The sequence below is a fragment of the Notolabrus celidotus genome, unplaced genomic scaffold, assembly GCF_009762535.1.
Source record: "Notolabrus celidotus isolate fNotCel1 unplaced genomic scaffold, fNotCel1.pri scaffold_157_arrow_ctg1, whole genome shotgun sequence".
Classification (NCBI taxonomy): Eukaryota; Metazoa; Chordata; class Actinopteri; order Labriformes; family Labridae; genus Notolabrus; species Notolabrus celidotus.
In genome coordinates, this window is record NW_023260027.1 from 132,627 (window position 1) to 143,542 (window position 10,916).

Consider the following 10,916-nt stretch of genomic DNA (forward strand, 5'->3'; position numbering starts at 1 on the left):
ACTTCCTAATGTTCTTAATTAAAGTCAATATTTGCAGTTAATAAACCTTTATTAATGCTGAAGAACAGAACAAATAAAATGCACACAATTTGAATGAAAATCTGCACTAATAAAATCTGTATTTACGATAAAGAAATAACTGTTAAAAGTAACATTTTTGTACTTATAATGTAAGTTTTGCATGTGAAATGTGACTACCTTATTAGATAGATGGTTAAAAATAAATAAATAATAATAATAATAATAGTAATAATGATACGGTGAATACAATAAATTAACAAAATAATAATAATGGTAATAATGAGAAGGTGAATATAAAATAATATGGTAATTATAAGGACAGGAGAATACAACAATGTGCTTACACAGTTAAATAAATCAACACCATTAAAAATAAATAAATAAAATAATAATGATAATAATAGTCATAATGATAAGGTGAGTATAAAATAAAATATACTGCATTTAAGGGATATATACACTGTATACACTTCTACACTTATATCTTATAATTCGATAGTAAGGTAAGTTGTGGCATGGGTAAAATTGCAGCAGGTTTTTAAGAGTATACACAGTATGAAAAGCACACAGAGTGATTTATATATGAGAAGTTTAAATATGAGAAGAACAGACCAAATCCCAACGCTTCTGAGGGACCTTAAAGACTCATACTCATCCCTACACCTCTACCTTCAGGCTTTAACCCGCCCCAGCTGAAGGTGCCAAGTCTAACCCGTCCAAACGCCACCGGGACAGTCTGAACTCTGAGCTGGACCGGCTCGCCAGCCTTCTGCCGTTCCCTGAAGATGTCATCTCCAGCCTGGACAAGCTGTCCATCCTGAGGCTCAGTGTCAGCTTCCTCCGCACCAAGAGCTTCTTCTCAGGTATGAAACACATCACTGATATGACATGTAACACACACCTGGAGGCAGGTAGGAGATGAGACTTTGATAAAAGTTATTGCTTTAGGTGATATCACCCCTCGTGTAGGAAGGATGGCGCAGACACATTTTAAATTTGAGAACCAGAGAAGGTAAGTAACGCTGGGACAACAGCTTCCTCTGTACCTCATATCCCCCTCCCCGCCTGCTGGAGCTCTGAAATAGCTTTTTCACACCTCACACAGAACCTGCGGACACAGAGGCAGAAACAGACCGGGGTGGAAGGTTTCAAGTGAAAAAGAGGGAGAAGGTCAGAGGGAGTTTCTGGAGGCCAAAACAGAGCGTGAGACTGTGAAAGAAATCAGGTGTGAAAACAAAATTTAAAGGAAGAAACAGATCTTTAAAAAGATGACAGGAAAGAGGAGGCTAACGCAGGTAGACAGCAGAGCATCAGTTAGCCTCGTTTCCCTCGTATGTAGATGGAAGTTTAGGTGAGGTGTGTGTGTGTGTGTGTGTGTGTGTGTTTGGGGGTGGGGGAGTTGGGTCATGACTGTCTGTGATTTGGGCTCGATTTAAGAAGTGCTAAAGTGCAGTGGATTGGCTTTGTCAAGGAGTTAGCAGGCTTAGAGGGGCAGCAGATGGATTTGGGGATGTAGGTTTGTGTGTGTGTGTGTGTGTGTGTGTGTGTGTGTGTGTGTGTGTGTGTGTGTGACGCAGACTTGAATGTGTTCCCAGACTTGCTATCAAAGACAGCAGATTGTCTGCCGTCCACAACAACAAACATCCTTGCTCAAGTGTTTCTGCTACAGGACAAATATGAGCATCAAAAACAGGAAATGGATCACCAAACACTAGATCTGATCAATTCAGCCTTTGCTTCCTCAAACTGTAGCCTAAGTCTTAAACCGTCTAACACATTAACCTCTGATTAAACCACATCAGAGCTTTGTGTCACACGCTGACCAAGCAAAAACAGGCTAGCAGACCCATCTGTGCCAAAGAGCATGAACCATGCTCGACCCCCTCTCATCCCAGTGTCTTGATGCAACCTTAACGTATTGTAGGTCAGGTTCAAATACACACACTCTTGTCGTGTTGCATTAAGTCAGGGTCAATGGTTGATGAGAGACACACACAAACACACAAAATCACGGTCAAGGTGACATCAGTTGTACATTTTGTTTTGAAAAGAAGAGATCGCACGCACACTCTTTATGGAAATCAGAATCAGAAATGATGAAACTGTTTTAATGTCCTCAGACGGCGAGCCGAAGACGACCTCCACCTGCCTGGTGAGCTACAACCCAGACCAGCTTCCGCCTGAGAACTCATCCTTCCTGGAGAGAGGCTTCGTCTGCCGCTTCCGCTGCCCGTTGGACAACTTCTCTGGTTTCCTGGTAAAGCGGAAATTTAAACTTAATGCAACTTAACTTATCCCAACAAGGGAAGCTCACATCACCGGATATACACACACATAATACATCAGAGGAAAGAAAAGGAGACAATACATAAGATTATCTTCATTTAATCACACTGAACAAGAAGGAGAGCTTTCATTATCCTGTTTTAGTTATAAACACTAGCTCATAAAATGACTCATAATTTGAGATTTGTAGTGTTTTTAGGCTCATTGGGGCTGCTGGCAGTATGGCGTGCCACCTCAGAGTCCTTCAGGGATCAGAAGCCACCATTTACTCCTGCAATCCGTCTTAAGAGAGCCTTGGGGTCGTGGGGAAAAGGGCTTTAATCCTCCCACCACCTAGAGGAGACGAGGGCAGAGGGGGAAACTTGCTTAGTCAGAGTTGGTAGCTCCGAACGGCCACTGCTCCTTCCACTAAGACAATTAGCCGCATAAGGAGGAAAACATGCTGAGGTCCAGTGGCAGCGCAAATCCCTAAAACCTGCTGGGAAAACTGGGGAAGGGTCCCATGAGCAAGGCACCCCAGGAGCCATACCCATTGTACCTTAATCCACATTTACCAGCTTCAGTCCTTCCCTGATACTTGTGTTTTCTTTTTCTTACATTTAATATCATTTGATTTGTGATTATTCATCAGACAAAGCAAGACATTCGACGTCCCCAAAGCCCCTGAAAATGAAGCTTAACATCTAAAGAATCTGAACTATACTATCAGGACTTCCTCAGCTCAATCAGAGGTATGAAGTTTTAGAGTTAAACACTCAGAACCCTGATAGCAGATAAGGACACTTTCCTTTGCTTGAGGACCCTCCAGCAGGACTCGAGGTGGGCTTTGGACCTGTGCTCCCTCCCAGTGTGTTTGCGTGAGCAGTAAGCCAGGTTTCTGCTTCTGTCTACTGGACACTATGGCTTTGTTTTAGTAATCCCTCCTGCTATTTCATGACTGCAGGCCCTTAAACCCACCAAGGGCAATTAACCAGAGCTAACAGAGGAGGCGGGGGTCCTCACAGGAGGTGGAGAAGGGGGTGAGAGGAGGACAGCAGACAGGAGAGAGTGTTTTCAGGTTTTTACAAGGTAGTGAAAACCTCCCTGGTGGAGTCTAGAAAGGATGCAGAACACTTCCTCTCCAGTCCAGACATGGAGATGCTCTCCCATAAAGCATTTAGAGTCAGACTTACTAAATAAACTGTATGTATGAATATCTCTCCATCTCTGCAGCATCACAACTTATCAATGAGCTTCTTGCATGAGGACTCAGTCACACATTAACACAGTTTGTAAACATTATTCAGTGAGTCATGTGACCAGAGGGAGAGGAGCTGGAGGCTTTCCAGTAAGAGACACGAGTGGACCAGTCTGTTTACAGTCTACTGAAGTGTGATTACTGTCTGAACTACGCAGCAGGATAAATAAGACTAATGCTTTTTGACAGGGAGAAAAGAAAAGTACTCACTTGTCTGCTGCAGAAGCTTTATGAGCGAGTCTCAGAGGAGGAAAAGATTCACAGCGTACTTTCTTCTGATGTGATCTGTATGTTCTCTCCTCTCAGGCGCTGAATATCCAGGGTCGACTCAAGTTCCTCCACGGTCGGAACCGCCAGCAAAGCGCAGCAAAGCTCCCTTCCAAGCCCTCCTGTTTTTATCAGAGTCTGCCGGGAGGCGGATCTATGCCGGGGATGACGACCATACCCAAACCCGATGAGGCAGCGCTGTCCTTCCAAATGAACGCAGGTCTCAACCCTGACGGCCCGCTCGGGCAACAACAGCAGTACTTAAACTTCAGTGAACAGACAGGTAAAAAGACAGGCGACTCACGAGCACTTCATACGTCGAGGAGGACAAACAATCAGGAAGTAGTGTTTCACCGTTAGTGTCTTTATAGTTTCAAACTTAGAGACATTATCAGGATTCTGGAGATTGATGCAACTTCTCAGACTTACCCGTTTTTTGGGTTGAAGCTCAGCTAAAGTAAACTTTAAGAAGAAACTTTCACACATCAGCTTCTTGTTTTGTTTTCTAAAGTCATGAAAATGATTCCTCTCCGTGTCAGATCTTACCTGTCGTGTACCTACTCAGAGAACAAATAAAAACCAGCCGCTTTGACTCTCTGACAGCAGAGGATCCAAACTCAGACTGAAAGAGCAGCTTTAGGAAGCGAAATGACTCCCGCCTCTAAAAAATAAAAAGGAGTGGAGCAGACTGAAGAACGGAAATGTGCGCCCGAGAAGGACGGGGAGACGAAGCAGGACATCTCTACTCCTCTTTTCTTTTTTTTATTTCAGAGCAACAGAGAAAGCTTTGAGAGTTAAAGTGTGAGTCCAGGACGACGGGTCGGGGAGAGGAGAGGAAGAAAGTTGTCAAAGGAAAGTTGGATGCTGTCGGTGGAGCAGGACAGATTTTTACCAAACAAAGACGTAAAAAAGAAGAGATCTGTTGCAGAGACGTCTGAGAAATCAATGATTTTCTACGTCTGCTGGTGGATGAGGATTGTGGAATGACACACAGCACATATTTCCTATTATTGCATTAAGTGCATTGGATTATTAAGCCTCCAAATAATGAGTCATTGTCTTTATGTCTAAATCCTCAAACTCTTTTCTTGTAAAACCAAAATGTTTAAGTGTCAGAGTTTTACATTTTCTCTGGCATGCAGAAATCAACATTTAAAAACAGTATGAGGGCATCGACTGAAGGCGCCTCCGTCCTCACTAACAAACCCTGACGAGTAGCACTAACCTGAAAATGATGCTCTGCAGGCGTGTGGGCTTGATCTGATGCAGCGGCAGTCGGCAGGTTTCCATCAAGTGTCCAAAAACTTGCAAGAAAGATTTTAAAAAATCTAAATTAACTTTCCATACGCGTCTGTTGTGAGATGATAAAGACTCACGTGATGTTAGAAATGATTTGAATGTTCAAAAAAGAGCCCGACAGTTTTTAAAATGTTTGGTTTTACAAGAAAAAGAACAGAAGGATGAGGACTGAGAGGAGGATTTGGTCATTAACCTTCAATGAGAAACGAGGCTTTCAGCAAGAAACAGAAGAAAGAGTTTTCCACGAAAGTGAAGAGAAAGAAGCTCCTGTGAATCCTCTGCCGTCTCCGATGCACAAACACGCCACCTTACTCCTGAAACATCTGCTTTCTGTTGTGAGCGCTCAGAAGGATGAAATATATCTTCTTCTTCTTTTTATTTTGGCTGTTTTTGTCCTTTTAAAAATGTGATTTCAGTTCATTTCAACTCTCTCCTGTCCCAGTGAGGGAGATTAGCTTTGCAGACAGGCTGTAGAAATCAAAGTGCACAGCAACATCACAGCTTTGAGCGACTAACAGACAACTTTTACCGTTTCAACACGCGATGCAAACCGCTGCTTCTTAGTGCCTCTTTTGATATGTTTTTAAAGCATTCAGTCATTGAACCAGTTTCTTCTCTTCTTCAATATCTCTTTGTTGTTTTCCTGTTGTAGGGAAGAAAAACACAGACGGTGCCTTAAACTGACTGTTTAAACTCTAAAGGGACAGTCTGCTGAAATTTAAATCATTTCCAACGGTGAATATTAACAAACAGAAAGTGTCACTGCATTATGTATTTGATGTTAACCAAAGTTAAACTCGCCCTCGCCTTATCTTCGCCAGCCAATCATTGAGATTTTTTGCACTATTCCTTTAAAGTGTTTGCCAAAGCATTGTTAAAAGAGTGTAATTCATAAATCTTTAAAAGCTTTTTATCAGATTCTTTAAAAAGTGTTTGAAACTCAAATTTGCACAAACTGAGTTTAGTCCTTCAGATCCTCTAGATTTTTACACATCGGATCAAAAACTGAATTTATAGATTACTGGTTTGAGCTCAGCTTGAATTAGAAATGTTTTTACTTTTTTTTAATGGTAATTATTTTTTAAAAAGGACCCAGACGTCGAGTCTATGCCTTTAAAAAAGTTTTTTTTAAAAAGATCTGATCAGGACACGCAATCACCCGGATGTTAATGAGGCCTTTCTCGAGACACAGTGAACCCTGTCTTCATATTTTCCACATCAAATGTCCGTCCTCGTTCTCTTTTCTGTCTCTCTCTTCGAGGTTAATTTATCGACGTTCTTGCTCGGACCGGGAGCATCAACGATCGTCTGGCAGCGAAACACAGAAGTAAAACGGTTAAAGGCAGCTAATGTATATTTGAAATGAGGAAAAAAATTGAAAACACTTCACGTTCACAAAAAAAAAACAAACAAGGGGTGGAAACTTCAAGTGCCTTCAAATGAACCTCTATGATTGTCAAAAAGAACACATACAGCACTTAGATGGAAAAAGAACCCGCGAGAGGAAGCCTCAAACTGCAGGAAATGTGCGTCGCTTCATCCAGTACTGAGCCATGACATCTGATTTTTGTTTTATCAGCACTTCTGTACTTTATTCTCTAGAAAAAGCAGCTTGTTTAGAGGCCGCAAAGCATAAGAGTAGAAAGTTTGACCTGAATACCAAAAATAATCAGCAAAACAAACTGTGATGCTTTAATTTACAGGATACCAAAGGGATGAGACGGAGTACAGATCTTCAGCTAAGAGTTTACTGTGATGGAAATAAAAGATCTCTGCACTTAAAACAGCAGGAAACAGACCAGGATGATTGTAGCTGTGGTTTTACCTAAAAGGTGACATACTTACTGAAATCGTGCTGCATTCACGTCATGTGGGAGGCGCTGTAATTCACAGTTTCCAGCTTGTTCCAGCTCAAAGTTGAACCTGTTTGATTTTTAGAAACACAACATGATGTGAACGCTGCAGAAGAAACAAGCTACACCTTTTATTACAGCTGTTGAAAGGGATTCTGGGAAATGTAGTAAACCACTACCTGCAGTAGAGGTTATAGAAGCAGGCTGAGATTGAGTTTATGATTACTTTGGCTCAGTTTTTGGATAAAAAACAATCAGACTCTTGAAGTTTCAACAAATGTATTCTTATTTTTTTATTTAAGTTTCATTAGAAACACATTTCTTTACAGTTAAAGTAAATGTTAGATAAAAACATTTTAGTGTGCATTTTTGCAGCACAAAATGAGGATTGTAAAAAGAGATTTTCTGTTAAAATTTTCTTCAGAGAAAGCAAAATGTTCCTCTTTTTCCAAACAGCACAGTGAAGCTTAAAGGTTCAGTGTTTGCAGAGTTTGTTAGTCTAATGTTTCTTTTTTAAATTGAGCCAAAGTGATCACAAACAACAACACAAAACGTCGACGACTGGCTAAGAAGATATCTTTTAAAACTTGGTAATGCTTTAGCAGGTTCTCAGACAGAAACAAACAAGCGTGCCTTGACAGCTGATCCACCAAAGATCATCAATCAGACCAAAGATCCTCAGTTTTCATCATGCACACTCAGTACAAAATGAAGCACTTATTTTTCACCTTATGAACCCAGAGTGCTTTCATCAAAATATAATATAGATACATAAATATCTTGTAACTTGCTTCTAAAATAAAAATAATATTTGTACTTATTATACTTTTATTTTTCAAACCCCAGGAAGCCAAGGCTCCAAATTGCAGTATCTTTGTGTACCTGTATATAAATATATATATTTGTTTTCTTTTTCATATTCTGTGTATTTTAATGTCATTTTGCCTTAACTTTAATCACGCCTATAATTTTTTTGTACATTTTCTGCACAGCATATTCATATGTAACCTCTCGTTACGTTTTTTTTTGTAACTCTCCATTTTATCATATTTTGTGGATTTTGACGTCAATATTTTGCCTCTAACAGTGTATGACTGTTTGAGTCAATCCTTTAATTCTGACCATATTAAAGGTGATTTGATCACACAATCCTCTGGGCTTGAAATGAGTGTTTCAAAAATGTTAAATACAACCTTGCTGGGTTATTTTTCTTTCTTGATTTATCCAACATGATGTTTTTTTCTCATGCTGTCCTCAAGACTGCAGTTACCTCTTTCGTCCACTGGGTGGCAGTGTAGGGTTATTTTACTCTGTACCATAATTAATGTGTGCCTCTGTCAAACTCAGCTTGTTTAAAAAGAAAATATTTAACCTTTCTATATTTTAAATTTCACTGAATATACTATTGTACTCAAATATCATCTTATAAAGACAGATTTTTTTAATGAAAATATTGTTTCCATGCACAGATGACCGTAATTTTTCCATACGTCATCTTTGATCCCTTGCACGTTCCTGTTTTATTTTCAAAATGGCCGTATCTCCTGAACGGTGTATGTGCGACGGATTTTGGTTTGGAGTCTCTAGGACCTTCTGTTGAGGAGTTATAGGTAAAAAACTGATCTGAATTAGGCTTAGGGAAGGTCGCAGAGAGTCATGGGTTAGGGTTAGGGTTAGGGTTAGGGAAGGTCGCGGAGAGTCATGGGTTAGGGTTAGGGGAGGTCGCAGAGAGTCATGGGTTAGGTTTAGGGGAGGTCGTAGAGAGTCATGGGTTAGGGTTAGGGGAGGTCGTAGAGAGTCATGGGTTAGGGTTAGGGTTAGGGTTAGAGAAGGTCGCAGAGAGTCATGGGTGGTACCGTTGGAAAGCCAGTGGCCATATTATGCTGACGGATCTTGGTTTGGAGTCTCTAGGACCTTCTGTTGAGGAGTTATAGGTAAAAAACTGATCTGAATTAAGGCTAGGATTAGGGTTAGGGTTAGGCTTAGGGAAGGTCGTAGAGAGTCATGGGTTAGGGTTAGGGAAGGTCGCAGAGAGTCATGGGTGGTACCGTTGGAAAGCCCGTGGCCATATTATGTGTGAAATATCTTGGTTTGGAGTCTCTAGGACCTTCTGTTGAGGAGTTATAGGTAAAAAACTGATCTGAATTAGGCTTAGGGTTAGGCTTAGGGAAGGTCGTAGAGAGTCATGGGTTAGGGTTAGGGTTAGGGTTAGGGAAGGTCGCAGAGAGTCATGGGTGGTACCGTTGGAAAGACCGTGGCCATATTATGATGACGGATCTTGGTTTGGAGTCTCTCGGACCTTCTGTTGAGGAGTTATAGGTAAAAAACTGATCTGACTTAGGGTTAGGCTTAGGCTTAGGGTTAGGCTTAGGGAAGGTCGTAGAGAGTCATGGGTTAGGCTTAGGCTTAGGGTTAGGGTTAGGGAAGGTCGTAGAGAGTCATGGGTTAGGGTTAGGGGAGGTCGTAGAGAGTCATGGGTTAGGGTTAGGGAAGGTCGTAGAGAGTCATGGGTTAGGGTTAGGGTTAGGGTTAGGGGAGGTCGTAGAGAGTCATGGGTTAGGGTTAGGGAAGGTCGTAGAGAGTCATGGGTTAGGGTTAGGGTTAGGGTTAGAGAAGGTCGCAGAGAGTCATGGGTGGTACCGTTGGAAAGCCAGTGGCCATATTATGATGACGGATCTTGGTTTGGAGTCTCTAGGACCTTCTGTTGAGGAGTTATAGGTAAAAAACTGATCTGAATTAAGGCTAGGATTAGGGTTAGGGTTAGGCTTAGGGAAGGTCGTAGAGAGTCGTGGGTGGTACCGTTGGAAAGCCCATGGCTGACAATTGGGGTTAGACCTGGTCCCAAATCTCTGCGACTTCCGGTTCCGGAGATACGTCGTGTTTTTGTTTTCAAAATTGCCGTATCTCCTGAACGGTGGGTCGTAGAGAGTCGTGGATGGTACCGTTGGAAAGCCCGTGGCCATATTATGTGTGACGGATCTTGGTTTGGAGTGTCTAGGACCTTCTGTTGAGGAGTTATAGGTAAAAAACTGATCTGACTTAGGGTTAGGCTTAGGCTTAGGGTTAGGCTTAGGGAAGGTCGTAGAGAGTCATGGGTTAGGGTTAGGGTTAGGGAAGGTCGCAGAGAGTCATGGGTGGTACCGTTGGAAAGCCCGTGGCCATATTAGGTGGGACGGATCTTGGTTTGGAGTCTCTAGGACCTTCTGTTGAGGAGTTATAGGTAAAAAACTGATCTGAATTAGGGTTAGGCTTAGGCTTAGGGTTAGGCTTAGGGAAGGTCGTAGAGAGTCATGGGTTAGGGTTAGGGAAGGTCGCAGAGAGTCATGGGTGGTACCGTTGGAAAGCCCGTGGCCATATTATGTGTGAAGAATCTTGGTTTGGAGTCTCTAGGACCTTCTGTTGAGGAGTTATAGGTAAAAAACTGATCTGAATTAGGGTCAGGGTTAGGCTTAGGGTTAGGCTTAGGGAAGGTCGTAGAGAGTCATGGGTGGTACCGTTGGAAAGCCCATGGCTGACAATTGGGGTTAGACCTGGTCCCAAATCTTTGCGACTTCCGGTTCCGGAGATACGTCGTGTTTTTGTTTTCAAAATTGCCGTATCTCCTGAACGGTGGGCCGTAGAGAGTCGTGGATGGTACCGTTGGAAAGCCCGTGGGCATATTATGTGTGAAGAATCTTGGTTTGGAGTGTCTAGGACCTTCTGTTGAGGAGTTATAGGTAAAAAACTGATCTGACTTAGGGTTAGGCTTAGGCTTAGGGTTAGGCTTAGGGAAGGTCGTAGAGAGTCATGGGTTAGGATTAGGGAAGGTCGCAGAGAGTCATGGGTGGTACCGTTGGAAAGCCCGTGGCCATATTATGATGACGGATCTTGGTTTGGAGTCTCTAGGACCTTCTGTTGAGGAGTTATAGGTAAAAAACTGATCTGAATTAGGGTTAGGCTTAGGCTTAGGGTTA

General features: G+C 42.1%; 1 protein-coding gene across 1 annotated transcript; it reads left to right on the forward strand.

Annotated features, from left to right (window-relative positions):
* Positions 1-703: 703 nt before the first annotated feature.
* Positions 704-8,112, forward strand: LOC117808817 (aryl hydrocarbon receptor-like; the record flags this gene model as incomplete). The annotated part of the gene is made up of 3 exons (XM_034678490.1): positions 704-884; positions 2,142-2,278; positions 3,851-8,112. Coding segments are annotated over 3 exons (639 nt in total), but the record flags the coding sequence as incomplete, so codon positions are not given.
* Positions 8,113-10,916: the final 2,804 nt, after the last annotated feature.